The sequence below is a fragment of the Oncorhynchus masou genome, chromosome 6 (assembly GCF_036934945.1).
Source record: "Oncorhynchus masou masou isolate Uvic2021 chromosome 6, UVic_Omas_1.1, whole genome shotgun sequence".
NCBI classification, from domain to species: Eukaryota; Metazoa; Chordata; class Actinopteri; order Salmoniformes; family Salmonidae; genus Oncorhynchus; species Oncorhynchus masou.
This window is the reverse complement of record NC_088217.1, coordinates 80866612-80892839: the sequence shown is the minus strand read 5'-3', so window position 1 is coordinate 80892839 and position 26228 is coordinate 80866612. Positions and strand designations below refer to the sequence as shown.

The following is a 26228-nucleotide window of genomic DNA, read 5'->3' as shown; positions in this document are numbered from 1 at the left end:
CCTTCCTCCTGGGGATATTAGAGTGGAGCGTACTTGTTCTTAGGACAATATGTCCCTCTCTTGCTCTCTCTCCCTCTGTCTCGCTCTCTCAATCCGCTCTCTCCACTCTCTCGTCCTCTCTCTCTCATCCCTCTCAGTATGTTATTCACATGCTCCTCTGCTCACAGTGACTACACCCTGCCTAGCCTGTCAGCAAGGCAAGACCAGAAGCAGAGAGAGAGAGGAAAGCTGAGTTTTATTAGATCAACACTCCCCTCTCTGACTCTCACAACTTCTCCTCACTACTTCACTAGAGCACTCTTTTAATGGAGTCCCTTTGGTATCAAGGGGAAGCACCATGGCCAAACGGTCTTCAGCTAAGGCTCTGTGGACCTGAGTCTGTCCTGTCTTATCTGTGGGGACTCCATGTTTTCATTCAGTCGTATCAATAATCCAGTCATTATTTGACCGTTTTCCAGATCGACTCTTTAGCTAATCTGGTACGGTCCAGATGTCGTCAGATCTTTATTTGGAATTCCCTCTGCCTCTGAAAGTGATGGTATGGTCCAGATGTCCTCAGATTCTTATTCGGAATTCCCTCTGCCTTTGAAAGTGAGGGTCCAGAATCGAAGATTCATTTCTAGCCTCAAAGGGGGTCATATTGTCAGTGAGTCTATGTTGTTTAGAGCCATTGTACACCCTAGAGCATAATAGACCTCATTAGAGTTCTCTTCTCTTCCAAGTCTATGCTCTAGGTTTCCTAGAGGTGGTCCTTTTCTTGTACTGTGAGGCCTGTTGGAATAATTGTTTCGGAGGTTATATCCTTGTCTGGATTCGTCAAAGATGATTTTTCTCCTTCCTCTCAACGACTGAGGACGGGTCCAGCTTTTCAGTCACTGGGACCACATAGCCGGCTAGGCCAGTCCAATTCTGGGCTTGGACTCTGTATTGCAAAGCTGAACGGCCCCATAGAGAGAGGCTGTCACAGGGCTCTGCTATAGCATTCCAGTTGGATCATCTCCTATACGTCTTAAAATATCCTCTGTTGTGTTCCTGAGGAAGGAGGAGGAGGAACAGGAGAGTTGAGCCTTGTTGTAGGCCTGGTTCTGAGGTATGTGCTACAGACAGACATGGCTGGTCCTGTCCAGTTGGCAGAGGGAGAGAGTGGGTGGGAGAAAGGGGGGGGGGGGGGAGTTATATAACGAGGTGCCTTTTCAGTGCTCCACTCGTTGGTATGAGGCTTTGGCACAATCCTTCCTCCCCTTGAGGAAACTGGAACTATTTATTATGTGCCTGAAAACTCGGTCCAGAGCTCTGATATTGCCCCCATAACAGCTGTTACAATATTTGACTCAGGGAAAGAACCAAAGGATACCTTTACTGTAACAGAATCAGTTTTCAGACGGGCTGGCATTCCCAGAACAGATGTGGTCACGCCTGGCTTGGTCAGTGGTGAGGGCTACAAACATGGAGAAGGATAGGGTCTGGAACTGTGAGGAAACTCGCATGTGGTTTTACTACCCCAAGGAGAAGAAGCTAGTAGGGACAGATCTGTCCACTGCTCACTGGGTTTGAAAATGTTTTATTGAAATTAGGAAGAAGTCTTAACTTGATATTCCGGAGGAGTCAGTACAGGTCACCATGTCAATCAAAGACTTGTCTGAACAATGTCTCGACTTTTGCTAATTTAACTGCCCTTATTGCCCCTTACAGACCTACAGTGGGTAAAAATATGTGGTCGGTCTGGTAAGTAGTTTGGTGAGGTTTGCGATGCTCGTAAATGGTCATGGAAGGAGTGTTTTGGTTTGGTTGTGTGGGTTGGATCCAGACACTGCATTCCTGGTAATGGAAAACTCTTCCTGTCTCCTTTACTAACTATCAAGTTAAGGGGTAGTGCTCTCAAATTACAAACGGACCTCATCTATGGATACCAGGGTACATAATCAACATTTTATGATTTGTTTTCTTATCAGCAACAGCAATTAGCATCTTGAGTGATATCTGTAATTTGGGTGAAGAGTCCCTTAGGGCTGCAACCCCTTTAACGGGATAATATGACAACAGCCAGTGAAAGTGCAGGGCGCCAAATTCAAAACAACAGAAATCTCATAATTAGAATTCCTCAAACATACATGTATATTATACTGTTTTAAAGGTAATCATCTTGTTAATCCCACCACAGTGTCCGATTTTCAAATAGGCTTTACAGCGAAACCACCAACTCACAGAAAAACCCAGCCATTTTTCCAGCCAAAGAGAGGAGTCACAAAAGGCACAAATAGAGAGAAAATTAATCACTAACCTAACCATTTATGTCCAAGTAGCTACTTTTGTTAGCGTGTTAGGTAAACATATCCAAACGCTCGAGCAGGTCCAGCCGAACTTCGGACAAAAACTTCAAAAAGTTATATTACAGGTTGAAGAAACATTTCAAACTAAGTATAGAATCAATCTTTAGGGTGTTGTTATCATAAATCTTCAATAAAGTTCCAACCGGAGAATTCCTTTGTATATAGAGAAGCAATGGAACACAGGTCGATATCATGTGAAATGCGCATGACCAGGAAATATCTCTCTGCCAGGAACCTGACTCATTCAGCTCTTATTCAGGTCCACAACACAAAGACAGTTGACATCTAGTGGAAGCCCTAGGAAGTGCAACCATCCATATCCCACTGTGAATTCAATAGGGCCTGGGTTGAAAATTGACCAACCTCAGATTTCTCACTTCCTGTTTGGATTTCTTCTCAGGTTTTTGCCTGCCATATGAGTTCTGTTATACTCACAGATATCATTCAAACCGTTTTAGAAACTTCAGAGTGTTTTCTATCCAATACTACTAATAATATGCATATATTAGCAACTGAGACTGAGGAGCTGGCCGTTTACAATGGGCACCTCTGGGCACCTTTCATCCAAGCTACTCAATACTGCCCCTGCAGCCATAAGAAGTTAACTGCATAGTAAACTCAGTGTCCTCTCAGGTAAGGAGATGGGTGATATAAGCAGATGTCATATCTCAAGTTTAACTCTGTCAGATACCCTTGCAGTACCAACAGTGTCCCTTCCCACTGTCTCAGATCTAGGCTAAACTCTGCCCTGTTTTACTTGGAAATCCATTCAGATTCGGCGTATCCCGGCCGTACTGCTCCCACTCTCGCGCTCTCCCTTCCCCGTGGTCTGCTGTTCCGACAGGGCCGAGAGTGTCCGGTTTCACCCGGAAGGACACTGAGGGTCCAACTATTCCTTGTGAAAATAAGCAAGGGTATTTGGGAAGGTTGGAAGTGGTTAACCTAGTGGAGATGGTCCTGTGATTGAACCGGCAGGAGGGAGAGTAACGTTATTCGCCAGGACAGATCCCAGACGCCGACACAGATCCGCTCTCCTTTTACAGCTCTATGCTCTTTCAGCCAGGCCTGTCACCATGGGCGACCGAGCCCTGTACCTGTTTATCCTCTCGTCATGGTGACGGTGGTCCACTAAATCGCGCAACACATACATACAGTAAGTGTACAAAACATTAGGAACACCTTCCTAATATTGAGTTGCACCTCCTTTTGCCCTCAGAACAGCCTCAATTCATCGGGGCATGGACTCTACAAGGTGTCGAAAGCGTTCCACAGGGATGCTGGGCCATGTTGACTTCAATGCTTCCCAGAGTTGTGTCAAGTTGGCTGGATGTCCGTTGAGTGTGAGAAACCCTGCAGCGTTGCAGTTATTGACACACTCAAACCGGTCCTCCAGGCACCTACTACCATACCCTGTTCAAAGACACTTCAATCTTTTGTCTTGCACCTTCACCCTCTGAATGGCACACAGACACAATCCATGTCTCAAGGCTTCTTTAACATGTCTCCTTCCCTTCATCTACACTGATTTGAAGTGGATTTAACAAGTGACATCAGTAAGGGATCATAGCTTTTACCTGGATTCACCTGGTCAGTCTATGACATTGGAAAGAGCAGGTGTTCCTAATGTTTTGTACACTCAGTGTACACTGTCAGGAGAATGCACAAGGGTATGTTTAGACTAAGAGGGCGACGTTTTGACTCCCGCACGTGCAGCTTAAAGATGGCAGAAGTAGGTATTGCTCACAAGATGTTATTCTCTGGGATAATAAAACAAAATAGGCCCTAACTTGCTCAGTTCTGTCCTACCTTGTCCTGTCCAGTCCCACCTTGCCCTGTCCTGCAAGCTCCACCTTGTCCTCTGCTCCAAAAGGAATTTAGTGTTATTGAGTTGAGGCTAAATCTCTGCATTGCTTCACCTTGAATAATGTCCTGAATAGAGGTGTGTGTGGTCTCCTATTGGTTCACTAGAACCCACCAGAAGATAAGCGGTTAAAGGGGAGCTCAAAGAGGGACAACAATACCGTCCCTTTAATGGTTGTCCTTTTTAATCCAGCACCATGCTTCGTCCCGTAGGCTTCACTTTAGATGTTCGTCCTGGTCTGGAACGTTAGTGTGGCAGATCAGTTTCCTCCGGGAAGAAAGGGAAAGAAACAATGGCAAAAGAATTGAGGTCGAATCTTATACAGGTATTGGGAGCCAGAATAGGCCACTGGTGCCATGCAATGTCTTTATTTCTCATCCCTGTTGTTGTTGAACTTGGACATTGATAGGGGCAGGGTGTTCCTACTCTGTTTTTCTTCATATTTGTTGTTTCACTCTTTTCAGTGTGTCTCCCTTTTAAACTCAACTTCCCTTTCAATTCCACCTATTTAACCTTGGTATTTGCCTGTGGCCCTCTATTCCCCTATTGTTAACACCCCACAGGGAAGTATTTTGTCGTTGTGAGTGTGACCGAGCACATTGTACTCCTGTAACTTTTCCAACCTGTGTTTTTCACCTGCTGCCATGGAGATGTAATTCTAGATCTGAAATCAGAGACCTGTCAGCTTTCTAGTATTAACCCACCACAGACAAGTCAACAAACAGGTCACTGACCATCTCGAATCACACCGTACCTTCTCCGCTGTGCAATCTGGTTTCCGAGCCGGTCACGGGTGCACCTCAGCCACGCTCAAGGTACTAAACGATATCATAACGGCCCTCGATAAAAGACAGTACTGTGCAGCCGTCTTCATCGACCTTGCCAAGACTTTCGACTCTGTCAATCACCATATTCTTATCGGCAGACTTGGTTTTTCTGATGACTGCCTTGCCTGGTTCACCAACTACTTTGCAGACAGAGTGCAGTGTGTCAAATCGGGGGGCATGCTGTCCGGTCCTCTGGCAGTCTCTATGGGGGTGCCACAGGGTTCAATTCTCGGGCCGACTCTTTTCTCTGTATATATCAATGATGTTGCTCTTGCTGCGGGCGATTCCCTGATCCACCTCTACGCAGACGACACCATTCTATATACTTCCGGCCCGTCCTTGGACACTGTGCTATCTAACCTCCAAACAAGCTTCAACGCCATATAACACTCCTTCCGTGGCCTCCAACTGCTCTTAAACGCTAGTAAAACCAAATGCATGCTTTTCAACCGTTCGCTGCCTACGGCTGACTAGTATCACCACCCTGGATGGTTCCGACCTTGAATATGTGGACATCTATAAGTACCTAGGTGTCTGGCTAGACTGTAAACTCTCCTTCCAGACTCATATCAAACATCTCCAATCGAAAATCAAATCTAGAGTCGGCTTTCTATTCCGCAACAAAGCCTCCTTCACTCACGCCGCCAAACTTACCCTAGTAAAACTGACTATCCTACCGATCCTCGACTTCGGCGACGTCATCTACAAAATAGCTTCCAACACTCTACTCAGCAAACTGGATGCAGTTTATCACAGTGCCATCCACTTTGTCACTAAAGCACCTTATACCATCCACCACTGCTACTTGTATGCTCTAGTCGGCTGGCCATCGCTACATATTCGTCGCCAGACCCTCTGGTTCCAGGTCATCTACAAGTCCATGCTAGGTAAAGCTCCGCCTTATCTCAGTTCACTGGTCACGATGGCAACACCCACCCGTAGCACGCGCTCCAGCAGGTGTATCTCACTGATCATTCCTAAAGCCAACACCTCATTTGGCCGCCTTTCGTTACAGTTCTCTGCTGCCTGTGACTGGAACGAATTGCAAAAATAGCTGAAGATGGAGACATTTATCTCCCTCACCAACTTTAAACATCTGCTACCTGAGCAGCTAACCGATCGCTGCAGCTGTACATAGTCTTATTGGTAAATTCAGTAATTTTGGTAATTTAACAATCTATGGAAATCTTTCGTAACCTTGGTAATTTATAATAGAATACGTTTATTTTTATTTTTTAATAGTATTCTTTTTTTATATATAAAAAAACAGTTTCTAGTAGATAGACTATATGGTTCAAGAGAAAATAGCCTAATTAATGAAAAAAGCATCTGATCAACAATGCCATTATTTTCAGTTAACTCTTCCAACTATTGACTTTTTTTCACAGCTGCCACCAGTTTGACGCTGAGATATTGGCAACAAATACATAGTCAAATAAGTGTGTAAAAAATGTCAAATAATATATCAAATATATTTCATGCTGAAATCCTCATATTAAACAATGGTATTCACTAAGTTTATGGTTATATTTAAGATAATGTTTTCAGCTTTGTCATTCAATTATTTTTGTGAAAATCATCTTATTAAATGAGTTCATATATTTTACATGTGACAAGGCCACACAGAGGGCCAGTGATGATTAGACAACTGTCAAATCTGAAGTATCCAAAAGGACCACTCGATGTATTGTGATAAGAGTACATAAAATCCTTGAAAGAATTCAAAATTCTTTCCAAGTTTCCAGTAAGATACCCTCCCTTTGCAACCCGAATTGTCACTAGTCCTCATCTGATCTCCTTGGGTGTGACTCTCTTACTCTCTGGCTGTATTTATGTAACATTATAACCCTGTTACATTTACACAGGCAGCCCAATTCTGATCTCTCTTTCATTTTTTCCAACATTTTTTATATTCCAACTTTAGTGATTTGTTGCAATTTGTTCCAGTCATTGACAGCGGAGAACTGGAACGAAAGGTAGCCAAAGAAGGTGTTGGCTTTGGGGATGACCAGTGAAATATACCTGCTGGAGCGCGTGCTACGGGTGGGTGTTGCTATGGTGACCAGTGAGCTGAGATAAGGCGGAGCTTTGCTAGGTAAAGACTTATAGATGACCAGGAGCCAGTGGGTTTAGCGGCAAATATGTAGCGAGGACCAGCCAATGAGAGCATAGAGGTCACAGAGGAGGGTAGTATATGGGGCATTGGTGACAAAGCAGATGGCACTGTGATAGACTACATCCAGTTTGCTGAGTAGAGTGTTGGAGGCTATTTTGTAAATGCCGAAGTCAATGATCGGTAGGATAGTCAGTTTTGGCAGCATGAGTGAAGGAGGCTTTGTTGTGAAATAGGAAGCCAATTCTAGATTTAACTTTGGATTGGAGATGCTTAATGTGAGTCTGGAAGGAGAGTTTACTGTCTAACCAAACACCTAGGTATTTGTAGTTGTCCACATATTGTCCACAAGTCAGAGTAGTGATGCTAATCGGACAGGCGGGCGGGTGCGGGCAGCGATCGGTTGAAGAGCATGCATTTCGTTTTACTAGTATTTAAGAGCAGTTGGAGGCCACAGAAGGAGAGTTGTATGTCATTGAAGCTCATTTGGAGGTTTGTTAACACAGTGTCAAAAGAAGGGCCAGATGTATACAGAATGGTGTCGTCTGCGTAGAGGTGGATCAAAGAATCACCCGCAGCAAGAGCGACATCACTGATATATACAGAGGAAAGAGTCGGCCCCAGAGTTGAAACCTGTGGCACCCCTATAGAGACTGCCAGAGGTCCGGACAACGGGTCCTCAGATTTGACACACTGAACTCTATCTGAGAAGTAGTTAGTGAACCAGGCGAGGCAGTCATTAGAGAAACCAAGGCTGTTGAGTCTGCCGATAAGAATACGGTGATTGACAGAGTCAAAAGCCTTGGCCAGGTGGATGAAGAAGGCTGCACAATTGTTCTTTTGACCAATCACATCAGAGCATTTTCAGAGCTGATCTGATTGGTCAAAATACCAATTAGTGGAAAAAAAGATCAGAATTGGGCTGCAGGTGTAAACCCAGCCCATGTCCTGTGTGATTTCCAGTAGGTTACATACGGTTACATACAGTGTAGAGTTCGAAGTGAGGTGTTCTGTCTGTGTAAGCTCTGATTTTACATTCAATCCATCAATCAACATATTTATCGTCCCAGTTCATTGAAATTTAATTGGGCTGATGTTCCAATACACCGCATGGAAAAACCATAAAACATGAATTAACTCTATTTAAAGGGATACTTCGGATTTTTGGCAACTTCTCCAGAGTCAGATGAATTTGTCTATACCATTTTTATGTCTCTGTCCAGTATGAAGTAAGTTAGTTAGTTTCAACAGCATATGCTAAGTAACGTTAGCGCAATGACTGGAAGTCTATGGATATCTGCTAGCATGTTACTTCCAGTCATTGTGCTAACGCTAGTTAGCAACTTCCTTCAAACTGCACGCAGAGACATAAAAATGGTATCCACGAGTTCATCTGACTTCATTACTAAAATCTCAAAGTATCACTTTAAAAAGAGTTGAGAGAACCATTGATAGTGACGCATCACTAAACTTAATTTGGATCTCCTATTCTTTTTCCCCTTGCTCCACTCTCTCTCCCTCAGGAGTGGTGCGTGAGTTGGCTACCAAGTCGGACAGCAAGCTTAAGTCTATCTCCACCACCAGGCTCAACCCACAGCATCATCTCTGGTACGAACTGCCCAGATTTATGTTATAATTGCCATGAATGACTTGCATGTGTCCTGGATATGTTGTCATATCCTCACCATCTCCACTCTATGGTATTGAGCCAAGCCATAGGCCCATCTGTCTCTTACCCCCACTGTGACAGTGACAAGGCTGTGGTAACTTCTGTCTGGTGTTACTAAACCTCCACATTGTTGAAAATTGGGCTCTAAATTAGTGGCTAAGCCACATTCTAATGTCTTACATGTGTTGGCCTCAAGATGCTAAGAAAGCGCTAACGATGCATTACCTTTTAACAAGAGAGCTGATCCTGCAGTGCCATGTCCTTAGGGGCTTCATCCCAATACTTTGAAGTGGCTTCCTCCCCTATGATCTTGGTCCATAGAGGGTTTATCCCAATACTGTGAAGTGGCTTCCTCCCCTATGATTTTCTTGTGTCCTTACTCACCTGAAAGGACCCTTCCCTTGTTTCTGTGGTAACGATGGAACACGCTGTACATTCACTGAGATAATTCATGGCTCAGTTAGTTATTATACGGCCCTTTTTTTCTGTAGCTGAAAACCACAGCTACTCAGGGAACAGACTCACTGTTTGAACAGGACCATAGGATGACTCAGGACTGTTTAATTGTTTATCATGCCTACCATTTCTGTGTAGGTTTTATAATCACACTATCATGGATATAGTTGGAATAACTATTAACACATGGTCATTTTAAAGTCAACAACAGACTTAGAAACCACAAAATACTACACAGAATTAGTATTACCTCTGTCTGCTCACTTTCGAAAACAAATTCACCCAGGGAGCTATTTTGAAACCATAGACCAAAGTCGTCTTTATGTGTCTGTGATACAGATGTCTATTTTTCCTGATTCATATCTCCACACTTTTGAGATCTGCCCTGTCTCAAAAGCACTTAGATTCAGAGTCTGATGTGGTGTATGGGCCTGATGTACAATGTGACGTTGTGAAAATTAACCTGGTTGTCTCTTATGTAAGCCTTTCCTCTGTGTCTCCCCAGGCCCCTAGTGTGTGAAGACATGCAGACAGATGTGGAGGATGGCCAGCTACAGTTCTTCTACCTCCTGTCCTTTCTACATCAAGGTACATTAGAAGTGTGTGTGTATGTATACTGAACAAAAATATAAGCACAACATGTAAAATGTTGGTCCCATGTTTCATAAGATGAAAAAAAAGAACCCAGACATTTTCCATATGCACAAAAAGCTTATTTCTCTCATTTTGTGCACAAATGTGTTTGCATCCCTGTTAGTGAGCATTTATCATTTGCCAAGATAATCCATCTACCTGATAGGTGTGGCATATCAAGAAGCTGATTAATTAAAACTTCTTAGGGCTAGGCCCCTTTTTCTTCACTTCCTGTCTGAATGACGTGCCCAAAGTAAACTGCCTGTTGATCAGGCCATGAAGCCAGGATATGCATATAATTGGTACCATTGGAAAGAAACTTTTGAAGTTTGTAGAAATGTTAACATAATGTAGGAGAATATAACACAATAGATATGGTACAAGAAAATACAAAGAAAAACCAACCAGAATTTTTTTTTTATATATAGACTATGCTCTTACAATGGCAAGTATAAGGGCAAATGACTTAAATGTTAAATGTTAAATGTATGTTTAAAATGGCATACTCAATTCTAGCTCCCAGGATGCAATTCCTATGGCTTCCACATGGTGTCAGCAGTCTATGTTCAAGGTTTCAGGCTTGTAACTTCCAAAACGAATAAGAAATATTAGTTTTAGTATAGGGACACAGTCTTGGAAATTTGTGTTTGCGGGTGCCATGAAGACGAGACGCACCTGCTAAAATTGGTTTCCTATTGAACATACTTCTTTCCTTAAGAAATATTATAGTTTGATTATATTTTAGGGTATCTGAGGAGTAAATAGAAACTCATTTAGAGATTTTCGGATTCCTTTCTCTGCATGTTGTAAGAGTGAATTACTCAAATCGATGGTGCCAACTAAACAGACTTTTTGGGATATAAAGAAGGATTTTATCTAACCAAACAACACTACATGTTATAGCTGGGACCCTTTGGATGACAAATCAGAGGAACATTTTCAAAAAGTAAGTGAATATTTAATGGCTATTTGTGAATTTATGAAACCTGTGCTTCAAGCAATTGCATGGCATGCTTTTGCTGTAATAGCTACTGTAAATCGGACTGTGCAGTTAGAATAACAAGAATTCATGCTTTCAACCAATATTTTTATTTTACCTTTTATTTAACCAGGCAAGTCAGTTAAGAACAAATTCTTATTTTCAATGATGGCCTAGGAACAGTGGGTTAACTGCCTGTTCAGGGGCAGAACGACAGATGTGTACCTTGTCAGCTCGGGGGTTTGAACTTGCAACCTTCCGGTTACTAGTCCAACGCTCTAACCACTAGGCTACCCTGACGCCCCAATATAAGACACTTGTATGTACCTAAATGTTTAATATCCATAATTTGTATGATATTTATTTGAATTACGCGCCCTCCAAGTTGTCCAGCTAGCGGGACGCCTAGCCCTAAGAAGTAGCGTGCTCATTACACATGTGCAACTTGTGCTGGGGACAATTAAAGGTCACTTCTAAAAATTTGCAGTTTTATCACACAACACAGTCCCACAGATGTCTCATGTTTTGAGGGAGCGTGCAATTGGCATGCTGGCTGCAGGAATGGCCACCAGAGCTGTTGCAGGAGAATTTAATGTTCATTTTTGTACCATAAACTGCCTCCAACTTCATTTTAGAGAATTTGGCAGTATGTCTAACCGGCCTCACAACGGCAGACCACGTGTAACCATGCCAGCCCAGGAGCTCCACATCTGGCTTCTTCGCCTGGTGATCGTCTGAGACCAGCCACCCGGACAGCTGATGAAACTGAGGAGTATTTCTGTCTGTAATAAAGCCCCCAGGCCTGGCTCCCCAGTGGGTGGGCCTGGCTCCCCAGTGGGTGGGCCTGGCTCCCCAGTGGGTGGGTATAAGCCCTCCCAGGCCCACACATGGCTGCGCCCCTGCTTAGTCATGTGAAATCCATAGATTAGAGCCTAATGAATTTATTTCAATTGACTGATTGTTTTTGAACTGTAACTCAGTAAAATCATTGAAATTGTTTTCATTTTGCGTTTATAGTTTTATTCAGTGTATGTTTCTCTGTGTAATTGAGTGTATCTGTGTGTCTCTCCCTGCCTGTGGGTGCAGACTTTGCATCTGTAGCCAAGCATGGCTGCAGGCTATGGGCTGTGCAGGTGAAAAGAATGTTAACTACTGTAATTGTAACATGCACTGACCTGCCTCTGCTGAGGTTTTAAACTGGGTTTAAACATCAGGAGGATGAGGAATAGAATAGGAAATATATCCATTGACATATGAAAGTGTCCACCCATTTGTGTCGAGCTACTTTATATCCCTGGACTTCAGTGGACTGGTGTGGGGAGAATGAGGGAGGACTATTATGTATATCACTCCCTACCCAGTCCTCCCACTGTATCTCCTTGTAGGAGATCACTGTAGTCTAGTCAGACCCAGTGGTGCATGACTCTCTCTCCCTGTAGGAGATCACTGTTGTCTAGTCAGACCTGGTGATGCATGACTCTCTCTCCTTGTAGGAGATCACTGTAGTCTAGTCAGACCCAGTGGTGCATGACTCTCTCTCCCTGTAGGAGATCACTGTTGTCTAGTCAGACCTGGTGATGCATGACTCTCTCTCCCTGTAGGAGATCACTGTAGTCTAGTCAGACCCAGTGGTGCATGACTCTCTCTCTCCCTGTAGGAGATCACTGTTGTCTTGTCAGACCTGGTGATGCATGACTCTCTCTCCCTGTAGGAGATCACTGTAGTCTAGTCAGACCCAGTCGTGCATGACTCTCTCTCCCTGTAGGAGATCACTGTTGTCTAGTCAGACCTGGTGTTGCATGACTCTCTCTCCCTGTAGGAGATCACTGTAGTCTAGTCAGACCCAGTGGTGCATGACTCTCTCTCTCCCTGTAGGAGATCACTGTTGTCTTGTCAGACCTGGTGATGCATGACTCTCTCTCCCTGTAGGAGATCACTGTAGTCTAGTCAGACCCAGTGGTGCATGACTCTCTCTCCCTGTAGGAGATCACTGTTGTCTAGTCAGACCTGGTGTTGCATGACTCTCTCTCCCTGTAGGAGATCACTGTAGTCTAGTCAGACCGGTGTTGCATGACTCTCTCTCCCTGTAGGAGATCACTGTAGTCTAGTCAGACCTGGTGATGCATGACTCTCTCTCCCTGTAGGAGATCACTGTAGTCTAGTCAGACCCAGTGGTGCATGACTCTCTCTCCCTGTAGGAGATCACTGTAGTCTAGTCAGACCTGGTGATGCATGACTCTCTCTCCCTGTAGGAGATCACTGTAGTCTAGTCAGACCCAGTGGTGCATGACTCTCTCTCCCTGTAGGAGATCACTGTAGTCTAGTCAGACCCAGTGGTGCATGACTCTCTCTCCCTGTAGGAGATCACTGTTGTCTAGTCAGACCTGGTGTTGCATGACTCTCTCTCCCTGTAGGAGATCACTGTAGTCTAGTCAGACCGGTGTTGCATGACTCTCTCTCCCTGTAGGAGATCACTGTAGTCTAGTCAGACCCGGTGGTGCATGACTCTCTCTCCCTGTAGGAGATCACTGTTGTCTAGTCAGACCTGGTGTTGCATGACTCTCTCTCCCTGTAGGAGATCACTGTAGTCTAGTCAGACCGGTGTTGCATGACTCTCTCTCCCTGTAGGAGATCACTGTAGTCTAGTCAGACCCGGTGTTGCATGACTCTCTCTCCCTGTAGGAGATCACTGTAGTCTAGTCAGACCCGGTGTTGCATGACTCTCTCTCCCTGTAGGAGATCACTGTAGTCTAGTCAGACCTGGTGTTGCATGACTCTCTCTCCCTGTAGGAGATCACTGTAGTCTAGTCAGACCCGGTGTTGCATGACTCTCTCTCCCTGTAGGAGATCACTGTAGTCTAGTCAGACCTGGTGTTGCATGACTCTCTCTCCCTGTAGGAGATCACTGTAGTCTAGTCAGACCTGGTGTTGCATGACTCTCTCTCCCTGTAGGAGATCACTGTAGTCTAGTCAGACCCGGTGTTGCATGACTCTCTCTCCCTGTAGGAGATCACTGTAGTCTAGTCAGACCCGGTGTTGCATGACTCTCTCTCCCTGTAGGAGATCACTGTAGTCTAGTCAGACCCGGTGTTGCATGACTCTCTCTCCCTGTAGGAGATCACTGTAGTCTAGTCAGACCTGGTGTTGCATGACTCTCTCTCCCTGTAGGAGATCACTGTAGTCTAGTCAGACCCAGTGTTGCATGACTCTCTCTCCCTGTAGGAGATCACTGTAGTCTAGTCAGACCTGGTGTTGCATGACTCTCTCTCCCTGTAGGAGATCACTGTAGTCTAGTCAGACCTGGTGTTGCATGACTCTCTCTCCCTGTAGGAGATCACTGTAGTCTAGTCAGACCCGGTGTTGCATGACTCTCTCTCCCTGTAGGAGATCACTGTAGTCTAGTCAGACCCGGTGTTGCATGACTCTCTCTCCCTGTAGGAGATCACTGTAGTCTAGTCAGACCCAGTGTTGCATGACTCTCTCTCCCTGTAGGAGATCACTGTAGTCTAACTAACTTTAAGCGTCAGCTGTCAGAGAAGCTTACCGATCGCTGCAGCTGTACTCAGCCCATCTGTAAATAGCCCATCCAACCAACTACCTATCACATCCCCATATTTATTTTTGTTTTTCTGCTCTTTTGCACACCAGTTTTTCTACTTGCACATCCTCATCTGCACATATCACTCCAGTGTAAATCTCTAAATTGTAATTACTTCGCCACTATTGGCCTATTTATTGCCTTACTTCATTTGCACACACTGTATACAGATTTTTCTATTGTGTTATTGACTGTACGATTGTTTATCCCATGTGTAACTCTGTGTTGCTTTTGTCACACTGCTTTGCTTTATCTTGGCCAGGTTGCAGTTGTAAATGAGAACCTGTTCTCAACTGGCCTACCTGGTGAAAAAATAATAACATATCAAATCTAGTCAGATCCAGTTTTGCAGGACTCTTATTTATCACCTTATACCCCTGGTGATTGACTGTCGACTGATCAAAGCTGGACAGGTCCTTCCTGGTTTAATGGAGTAGATCAACACTGAGAGGAGGAGATGGAGAGGGGGAGAGAGAGGCAGCTGTTTACCGGTGGGGGTGCTAGGGAAATGATAGCTCTTTGTCTTATCTCACCACAGTACCGGCGTCCCACTGATATGGCTCTTCCTGTGATTTCTTTGGGACTGGGGGGCAGTGTTGAGTAGCTTGGATGAATAAGGTGCCCAGAGTAAACTGCCTGCTACTCAGGCCCAGTTGCTAATATATGCATATTATTAGTGGATTTGGATAGAAAACTCTGAAGTTTCTAAAACTGTTTGGATGATGTCTGTGAGTATAACAGAACTCATATGGCAGGCAAAAGCCTGAGAAAAAAATCCAACCAGGAATTTGGAAATCTGAGGTTTGTAGTTTTTCAAGTCATTGCCTATCAAATATACGGTGTCTATTGGGTCATATTGCACTTCCTAAAGCTTCCAATAGATGTCAACAGTCTTTAGAACCTTGTTTGATGCGTCTACTGTGAAGGAGGGGGGGAATGGGAGCTGAATGAGTCAGAGGTCTGCCAGCGTGCCATGAGCTGACCAAGCGCGTTCACGTGAGAGTTAGCTTGCGTTCCAATGTATTTCTACAGACAAAGGATTTTTCCAGTTGAAACATTATTGAAGATTTATGATAAAAAACATCCTAAAGATTGATTCTATACTTCGTTTGACATGTGTCTACGGTCTGTAACGGAACTGTTTTACTTTTCGCCTGCTCGCGCCTCATGAATTTGGATTACTGTGCTAAACGCGTGAACAAAAAGGTATTTGGACATAAACTTTATTTAACACATCAAACCTTTATTGTGGAACTGGGATTCCTGGGAGTGCATTCTGATGAATATCATCAAAGGTAAGTGAATATTTATAATGCTATTTCTGACTTTGTTGACTCCACAACATGGCGGATATCTGTATGGCTTGTTTTGGCCTCTGAGCGCTGTTATGCATGGTGTGCTTTTTCGGTAAAGTTGATTTGAAATCTGACACAGCAGTTGCATTAAGGAGAAGTGGATCTAAAATTCCATGCAATACACTTGTATCTTTTAACAATGTTTATTATGAGTATTTCTGTAAATTGATGTGGCTCTCTGCAAAATCACCGGATGTTTTGGAGCTACTGAACGTAACGCGCCAATGTAAACTGAGATTTTTGGATATAAATATGAACTTTATCAAACAAAACATAAATGTATTGTGTAACATGAAGTCCTATGAGTGCCATCTGATGAAGATCATCAAAGGTTAGTGATTAATTTTTATCTCTTTCTGCTTTTTGTGACTCCTCTCTTTTGCTGGAAAAATGTCTGGGTTTTTCTGTGACTTGGTGCTGACCTATAATAATCGTTCGGTGTGCTTTCGTCGTAAAGTCTTTTTGAAATCAGACACTGTGGCTGGATTTACCACAAGTTTATCTTTAAAATGGTGTGAAATACTTGTATATTTGAGGAATTTTAATTATGGGATATCTGTTGTTTTGAATTTGGCGCCCTGCACTTGTTGAGGTGGGACGCTACCTTCCCAAATATCCCAGAGAGGTTAACCAGACGGTAAAACACTTTGAGACGTGCCATAAGACCCCCTGTTAGATAAATACAATACAAGCGAAACTATTTAGATGCAAGTATATGATTATAATCTGTACGAGGGGGGGTTAAACATTTAACCAAATGCATATTTTCTGTGTGTTGTATTCGTTCTCTCTGCCAGAAGACTGTGTGACCCCTCTGACAGTGCTGGCCACCCGGGAAACCCTGTACCTGCTCAACGAAGACCACCAATGGAGCAAGAGCTTGCCCCACCCATCAGCCAATGAGAACGGGGAACCCTGCAGTGGGCGGGTCACTGTTCAGGAGACCCAGCCAATCAGCTGTGTCAGCTCTGTCCATCTATGGTCGTCTGACCCGTGCAGAATGGACATCAAGCTTTACGATGAGGTGAGACTGAGGGAGGAAAGAGACGTGATTGGTCTTAAATTAGGAAGGACTTCTTCTAAGTTCTCAAGGGTAAGCTGGATAAGCTAAATGCTATCATGAGCAAAGCTGGGCACACATTTGTATGTTTTATTAGACATTTTTCAGGATGAAATCTCTTGAGATGCACCATCCTGTTTTCAAGAGTGTGCAGATGAAAACAACTAACAAACGAACAATACTTAGTAAGAAGAAGAATGTGGCAACTACTGTCTAATAACAATGAATTCTAATTTTATTTGTCACGTGCCAAATCCAACTGTGAAATGCTTACTTATGTAGCTCCCTTCAGTAACCACGAGCACAACCATTCCTTGATTTTAACTGGCGGCTTTATTCTGTAGTTTTAGTCAGAAATATCACCTTCCGTGAGAATTATAAAGTAAATGAAAAATACAGTTAACCACACTCTTACAACCTTATCTTACGAGTGACTTATTAGCTTGGTGTAACTCTGAAGTGCTTACATACATAACAGTTTAGCCGGCGTTATAACAGTATCAGATTAAACACATGAATAAAGGAAAAATACCTCATTGGCTGCTTATTACAGAAGGGAGGAAATCAAACTTCACACTTATTATTCCTGGCATGAATTCACACTTCATCCTAACATACATGCTTCAACCTTTATGAACTACAGTCTTTATGAACTACACAGCGCAGGATTGCCTTCCCTCCAAAAGTGTGTTGCTACAATAAGGATCCCCGTTGCAACAGTATTAGCTACGTAGTTCCGCTTGTATTATTTCCCCCGCACAGCGGACACGTAAACAATTCAAACAAAAGACAACAACAACCTCTAAGTCTAACTGTCAGTTACAATTTACAAGCCCTTAACCAACAAGGCAGTTCTAAGAAAAATAAGAGTTAAGAAAATATTTACCTAAATAAACTAAAGTAAAAAAAGAATGTAAAACACAATAAAATAATAATATAATATATAATAAATAATATATCCCATTTAGCAGAAAATAACAATAACAAGGCTATATACATGGGGTTTCGGTACCGTGTCAATGTGCAGGGGTACAAGTTAGTCGAGGTAATATGTACAGTACCAGTCAAAAGTTTGGACACCTATTCATTCAAGGGTTTCTTTATTTTTACTATTTTCTACATTGTACTTCAAAACCTATAACACATATGGAATCATGTATTAACCAAAAAAGTGTTAAACAAATCAAAATATGTTTCATATTGGTGATTCCTCAAAGTAGCTACCCATTGCTTGATGACAGCTTTGCACACTCTTGGCGTTCTCTCAACCAGCTTAACCTGGAATGCTTTTCCAACAGTCTTGGAGTTCCCACATATGCTGAGCACTTGTTGGCTGCTTTTCCTTTGCTCTGCGGTCCAACTCATCCCAAACCATCTCAATTGGGTTGTTGTGGAGGCCAGGTCATCTGATGCAGATCTCCATCACTCTCCTTCTTATTCAAATAGCCCTTACACAGCCTGGAGGTGTGTTGTGTCATTGTCCAAAACAAATGATAGTCCCACTAAGCTCAAACCAGATGGGATGGCGTATCGCTGTGCTAGCCATGCTGGTTAAATGTGCCTTGAATTCTAAAATCACCAACAGTATCACCTGCAAAGCACCATCAAACCTCCTCCTCCATGCTTCACGGTGGGAACCACACATGCCGAGATCATCCGTTCACCGACTGCGTCTCACAAAGACACGGCGGTTGGAACAAAATCTTAAATTTGGGCTCATCAGACCGGAGGAAAGATTTCCACTTGTCTAATGTCCATTGCTCGTGTTTCTTATTATTGCTGTCCTTTAATGGTGGCTTCTTTGCAGCGAATTGACCATGAAGGCCTGATTCACGCAAAGGGTGGCTACTTTAAAGAAACTCTAATGTAAAATATACACTGCTCAAAAACATAAAGGGAACACTAAAATAACACATCCTAGATCTGAATGAATTAAATATTCTTATTAAATACTTTTTTCTTTACACAATTATCCATGGATATCAAATGTATCAACCCATGGAGGTCTAGATTTGGAGTCACACTCAAAATTAAAGTGGAAAACCACACTACAGGCTGATCCAACTTTGATGTAATGTCCTTAAAACAAGTCAAAATGAGGCTCAGTAGTGTGTGTGGCCTCCACGTGCCTGTATGACCTCCCTACAACACCTGGGCATGCTCCTGATGAGGTGGCGGATGGTCTCCCGAGGGATGTCCTCCCAGACCTGGACTAAAGCATCCGCCAACTCCTGGACAGTCTGTGGTGCAACGAGCGAGACATGATGTCCCAGATGTGCTCAATTGGATTCAGGTCTGGGGAACGGGCAGGCCAGTCCATAGCGTCAATGCCTTCCTCTTGCAGGAACTGCTGACACACTCCAGCCACATGAGGTCTAGCATTGTCTTGCATTAGGAGGAACCCAGGGCCAACCGCACCAGCATATGGTCTTACAAGGGGTTTGAGTATCTCATCTCGGTACCTAATGGCAGTCAGGCTACCTCTGGCGAGCACATGGAGGGCTGTGCGGCACCCCAAAGAAATGCCACCCCACACCATGACTGACCCACCGCCAAACCGGTCATGCTGGAGGATGTTGCAGCCAGCAGAACGTTCTCCACGGTGTCTCCAGACTCTATCATGTCTGTCACGTGCTCAGTGTGAACCTGCTTTCATCTGTGAAGAGCAAAGGGCACCAGTGGCGAATTTGCCAATCTTGGTGTTCTCTGGCAAATGCCAAACGTCTTGCACGGTGTTGGGCTGTAAGCACAACCCCCACTTGTGGACGTCGGGCCCTGATACCACCCTCATGGAGTCTGTTTCTGACCGTTTGAGCAGACACATGCACATTTGTGGCCTGCTGGAGGTCATTTTGCAGGGCTCTGGTAGTGCTCCTCCTGCTCCTCCTTGCACAAAGGTGGAGGTAGCGGTCCTGCTGCTGGGTTGTTGCCCTCCTACGGCCTCCTCCACGTCTCCTGATGTACTGGCCTGTCTCCTGGTAGCACCGCCATGCTCTGGACACTACGCTGACAGACACAGCAAACCTTCCTGCCACAGCTCGCATTGATGTTCCATCCTGGATGAGCTGCACTACCTGAGCCACTTGTGTGGGTTGTAAGACTCCGTCTCATGCTACCACTAGAGTGAAAGCACCGCCAGCATTCAAAAGTGACCAAAACATCAGCCAGGAAGCATAGGAACTGAGAAGTGGTCTGTGGTCACCACCTGCAGAACCACTCCTTTATTGGGGGGTGTCTTGCTAATTGCCTATAATTTCCACCTGTTGTCTATTCCATTTGCACAACAGCATGTGAAATTTATTGTCAATCAGTGTTGCTTCCTAAGTGGACAGTTTGATTTCACAGAAGTGTGATTGACTTGGAGTTACATTGTGTTGTTTAAGTGTTCCCTTTATTTTTTTGAGCAGTGAATTTAGATTTGTTTAACACTTTTTGTGGTTACTACATGATTCCATATGTGTTATTTCATAATTTTGAGTCTTCACTATTTTTCTACAATTTAGAAAATAGTAAAAATAAAGAAAAACCCTTGAATGAGTAGGTGTTTTAACTTTTGACCGGTAGTGTAGATATTTACAAATGTCGTCACATGATGATGTTTCTATTAGTTAAGAAAACAGTTTGATCTTAACATTTGAAAAAGGGCTTTCTTAAATTCAATGTGTGATTTTAATGTCCTGATTTCTATAGGTAAATTATTTGTCAATTGGGTTTTCCTTTTAATAACTATACACAGCATGACAAAACATGTTTTTAAGTTGATCCATTTAAAAAGAAATTGGTTCTAATGCAGTTGTCTTCTGTTTGGGAGTGACAGTCCATTTAGTGATTCAGACATTGTGCAATGATGTCTTATAATAGCATACAAGAATGAATCTGCAAAGATTATGACATTGAATTCTCAAAGTAAGGTCTTGGTTGTGATTTGAAAGATGTCACTATAGTCTAGGATAGGAAGTAGCAGATGGTTTACTACGGTCTTTCTAATGGATACAGTAAAACAACTCTGTATTGTAACCCAGGCGTATAGTTTGTTGTTTTTCTAAAAATCTATATGCTGTCCAAAAAATCATTCAGAATCTATTCTCAAACCCAGATATTTCAAACAATCAACACTTTCAAGCATTGTTCCATCACTTCCCCAAAAAATTAAATTGCCATTATTGTCAGCAACTCATTCTTTGCCGTGTACCAAACCGCATGATATAGGTGTGTGTATGCATTGGTGTCCACATCACCAATGAACTATCATGGTCCAAACATACCAAGACAGTCGTGAGGAGGGCACGACACAACCTTTTACCCCTCAGGAGACTGAAAAGATTTGGCACGGGTCCTGAGATCCTCAAAAGGTTCTACAGCTGCACTATTGAGAGCATCCTGACCGGTTGCATCACCACCTGGTATGGCAACTGCTCGGGCATCTGACCGTAAGGTGCTACAGAGGGTATTGCGAATAGCCCAGAACATCACTGGGGCCAAGCTTCCTGCCATCCAGGACCTATATAATAGGCGGTGTCAGAGGAAAGCCCAGAAAATTGTCAGACTCCAGTCACCCAAGTTATTGACTGTTTTCTCTGCTACCGCACGGCAAGCGGTACCGGAGCGCCAAGTCTAGGACCAAAAGGCTCCTCAACAGCTTCTACCCCCAAGCCATAATGAATTGTTCAGCAGTCTAAAAATCACCACCGGACAATTTACATTGACCCCCAACTTCCTGTACACTGCTGCAACTCGCTGATTATTTGTTACCTATGCATAGTCACTTCGCCCCCACCTACATGTACAGATTACCTCAATTAGCCTGTACCCCGCACACTGACTCGGTACCAGTGCCACCTGTATATAGCCTTGTTATTGTAATTCTTATTGTGTTACTTTTTATTTTAGCCTACTTGGCAAATATTTTCTTCTTCTTGAACTGCACTGTTGGTTAAGGGCTTGAAGTAAGCATTTCACGGTGAAGTCTACACTTGTTGTATTTGGCGCATGTGGCAAATAAAGTTTGATTTGATTTGAGCATGTGAGTGTCTGTGTTTCCTGTGCAGATAGTGAAGGAGGAGAAGACGTGGTCGTTGCACTCTGACAGTGCAGAGCTGGTGCAGGGCCTGCTGGTCTGGGTCAGAACACAATGGGAGAACATGTTCGGAGTCAAACTCGCCATCACCAACCTCACCTTACCAGCCTGAGGGAAAACACCCACCCTTCCAACTGTGTGTGTGTGTGTGTGTGTGTGTGTGTGTGTGTGTGTGTGTGTGTGTGTGTGTGTGTGTGTGCATGCCTGAGTGTGGGTCTGTCTGTCTTCACTGTCAGACTTGACCGTCAATAGGACAGTATGTTTACCTGGTTTGTAGCCAACTATGATTTCCTCATGTTTGTTCACTTTTACAAAAGCACTGATCTGTTAACGCCTCATCTGAATCCCGTCCATTTTCTAACCCTGCCAGTATAGCCAGCCAGGGAGAGTGCCTTGTGGTGTTGCCAGTCCTGCTACGTTCTAAAGCACCTTGAATATGTGAAAGGGGTGAGGGGGAATCGTGTGTTTCTTTCAGGGAGGTAAGGACAGGATAAGGAGGGAGAAAGGGGTAAGCAAAAATGTGAGTTGGGGGGGTAATTGTGTGTGTGTTATCAAGGAGGTTAGTCCATTCCTCTGAAGCTCAGTGGACTGTGACTTCATCAGGAGTCCTGGGACTGGAACAGTGAGTTGTGACATCACACGCTCGGCACAAAGCTCTCTAGCCGTCCCGTGAGGCTCCGCTACGGACACCTCCGACGTGACACCTCTGATGTGACACCTCTGATGTGACACCTCTTAGTTCTTTTCAATCAGGGACTTTTGATGTCTATGCACTGTGATTATGTAAAGGAAAAGGGCAACCCAAGTGAAGAGTTGCAGCCAAGGCAATGAACCGGGACAGTATCTGTGTTCTGTATTCTTGGGAAAAGTGCAGAATACGCATGATAGGGAAATGTTCTGACTGACCTGTTTTAAAGTGGGAGATGTTAGTTGGTTTGTGGCTGTCTGTTAAAATGTATAGTCTTACGCTAATACCTCTAGTGCAGTTTAACTATATTGTGAATGTCAAGTGAATACTATTTTTGATGTAGACAGATGAAAAGATGTGTAGAAGTGGACGACAAACAGATGTGTGTAACTTAATTTATTTACCGTCAGCAAATCAATGACAAAAAACTAGCTTTTAGTACATTAAATAAAAATGCATGTCTGTGGTACAATACATCCTCTTATGACACTGTATTTCCACATGTTTGTCCAACTCTTTCATTTTCACAGTGAGAAAGTTCCAATAGCTACTCTTCCCTCTGTAATCATGTAGTTCCAGAGGGGTTTTTCATTGTTCTCACACAGTCAGCCCAACGTCAACCACAACCGCAGCAATGCACCCCCCCCAATCCCCGTCATCACGCTAATCCTCCAGTCATCCACGTGGCCACACACACACACAACTACCAATAATCATCACTTTCTGCCCCATCGGACCCCCTTGCGGTTCTTCAATGAAACATTTGACAATTCCTAAGATTTTATTGTGTAATACAAGAATATTTCCACGCCAAGTGACATTTTTCATAGGAGGAATACAAATTCTGAAAAGGTACATAAAGCTTTGAAATAGATTCATGTGTACGATAGGCTTAACCTTCACACTGATAGTCTGTCTATCCATTCCTGTCATATCATGGCTCACAAGGAAGGAAAGAAGGAAGCACTTTACAACCCTTGAGATGTTAAATGATTTCCTTTCAGGGAGAGGTTGGTCAGGACCAAATCTCCAAAGAGAAAGCAGCACAACGTCTAGGGAAAAACTCCCTAGAAGGCAGCAACCTAGGAAGAAACCTGGAGAGGAATCATGCTCAAAGGGGACGGCAGTTCTCTTCTGGCTGGGCCGAGTGGGGAGTTAAGAGTACATGTGGCCATTCATTCCAGATGTTGAAATGTTCATAGATCCACAGCAGGGTCATATAATTACCACGGTGGCTATGGAGAGGGCAACAGTTCAACAACTTGGGAGTCAATGTCAGTTGGCTTTTCATGACCAGGTGTTCTGAGATGAGTGTCCAGTGAATCAGGGTCGCAAGACACTGACCCTGTCCAATGTTACACCTGGACGGAGCCAATCAGGCAAGATATAACCCCACCCACTTTGCCAAAGCACAGCCCCCACACCCCTGTACACACACATTCAACGTTTTCAAGTAGTTCTTGTTTTCTCAGTTAGTAGAGCATATTGCTTGCAATGCCAGGGTTGTGGGTTCAATTCCCATGGGGGGCCAGTACGGAAAAAAAGTATGAAAATGGATGCACTTGGCACTATAAGTCAGTCTGGACAAGTGTCTGCTAAATGACTAAAATGTGAAATAAAACATCTGCGATGCACATAACTCTACTAATCAATCCACCACATGGCTAATGAAGAACTTTTATTTGATGTCCTACCCCCTCCCCCCTCCAGTGGTTCCAAATGGTAGGGAACACAGCACCAGATGAGTAAAACATCAGATCTATCTGGCAGGCACATATGTCAAAATGTTAAGGCTTCATTTGTACTGATCCAACAGTTGCCCAACGGAGACACTAATTAAACTCTGCCTAAAAGACCCAGCGGTGATAGACTTAACATTCACGTGGAGATGAAGATGTGGGGACATTTTCTCTGCTTGCGTGAGAAGGATTGGGATAGTAGTGTTAAATATCACAACATACACACTTCCTGCAACATTCTTGGGGCCCTTGACACTGCTCTGGCAATGCTACTCAAGCGTTGCCCACCCCTGGTAGAAGACAGCAGTGTCCCAGTCCTGCTGTCACTGCCATGCAGGGAGGGGGCTTTCTTCTGTTTGTTTTTCCAGAGTAAAGACCAACCTTATTGAGCACTGTGAATGACACCAGAGAGAGTCAACATACCACCTGTAAGTAGTAAATATACCTCCCCACGAAAAAATATTGCAGTTAGCGTGCAGTATAACTATAGTATGCTGCAAATACTGCACTCAAAATAACATTTTTTTTACTGCAGTAATTTTGTAGTCGAACTGCAGAACACTGCAGTTATTCTGCAATTTCTGTGTATAAAATACCACAGTTGACTGCAGTTACTGTAGTTTCAAAACTGCAAGAAGTTTTGGGACGGGCTTTGTTGATGGCAACGAGCCCTTCCTGGCTGTGAAGATGGGATGGGACTCTGTTCAGGAAATGTGTTAAAGACCCTCTGGGCAAAAACTGGTTGTATCAACGTATCAATCTACCAAAAAAGAAATCTAAGTTGAAAGCCTATTGGATTTGTAAAAAGTAATCAGCATAAGGGAAATTCCTCCTAACTTATAACAATAAATCCAATAACATGGTGACATGCTTTGTTGATTTCATGTGGAATTCACATTAGTTGACAACTCAACCAAATGTAAATCAAAACTAAACATTGAACTGATGTCTTTACCCAGTGCCCTTAATAAAAAAGATTGCAGTCAGAATGCAGTTTAACTGCAGTACAATGCAGTTAAAGTGCAGTCTAACTGCAGTATGCTGCAACTACTATGTCTGCTTTTTTACTACAGTAATTTTGCAGTGTAACTGCAGTTACAGTGCAGTATAACTGCAGCTATTCTGCAATCACTCTATCCAAAATACCTCAGTCGACTGCAGTTACTGCACTTTTACTGCAGTTTCAAAACTGCAATATTTTCTTGGGAGGGTGTTTTAAAGAGATTCAGTAGGAGTGGGTTATGCTTTTGATTATCACACCTATGCCATAATAAACCAGCAGTAGTAAACAACATTAGCGGACCTGTTTTGTCTTGCATGACGCCCACATGTTTGACGTAGGAACTCTGTATTGTTCCAATAAACTCTAGCAGCACTTACCCTATTAAATCTGTCTCCTGTTATTTCAAACAATGTTTTTGTTTGGCAAATAAGCCTGTGATAGATGGGTTCCGGGTTTGTGGACGTTACAGTAGGACCGGTCTATCACCATACCATATATGGCAAACATCGGATGTTGGCACCACTATGCAAGCTGTTATGTGTGAATTTAAAGGTTTTAACAGTGGAGGAATGTGTATACACAGCCCATTTTAATTGTCAGAGCATGTGCTCAGAGATCAGCCAAAATACCAAGCTTGAGTTCAGGCAACAGGTGCTTCGACTCAAGATTGGTATTTTCTATTCTACTTTCATCACACTCACTTGGAAGGTATGCTTTTGGGTTTAAGATGCTGTAGACGTTGAATCACTGGCATCTTGCTATGTATGACACACGATACACAATCTTATCATTCAGTGGAGGCTGCTCAGGGGAGGACGGGCTCATATTAATGGCTGGAAC

General features: G+C 43.5%; 1 protein-coding gene across 5 annotated transcripts in view; it reads left to right on the top strand.

Moving 5' to 3' along the window:
- The window catches only part of LOC135542780 (serine/threonine-protein kinase 11-interacting protein-like), a 57473-nt gene extending 34355 nt beyond the window's left edge, over window positions 1-23118 (top strand). For 2 of the 5 annotated variants that reach the window (XM_064969970.1, XM_064969971.1), the window contains exons 23-26: window positions 8655-8739; window positions 9762-9844; window positions 16619-16845; window positions 21930-23118. In XM_064969970.1, coding sequence (XP_064826042.1) covers window positions 8655-8739; window positions 9762-9844; window positions 16619-16845; window positions 21930-22070 — 536 coding nt within the window. In that variant the 3' untranslated portion in view covers window positions 22071-23118. Of the gene's footprint in view, window positions 1-8654; window positions 8740-9761; window positions 9845-10792; window positions 10836-11503; window positions 12371-16618; window positions 16846-21929 lie in introns of those variants that run through there. The other 3 variants (XM_064969972.1, XM_064969973.1, XM_064969974.1) reach the window with 3 other exon arrangements.
- The last annotated feature ends 3110 nt before the right edge of the window (window positions 23119-26228 follow it).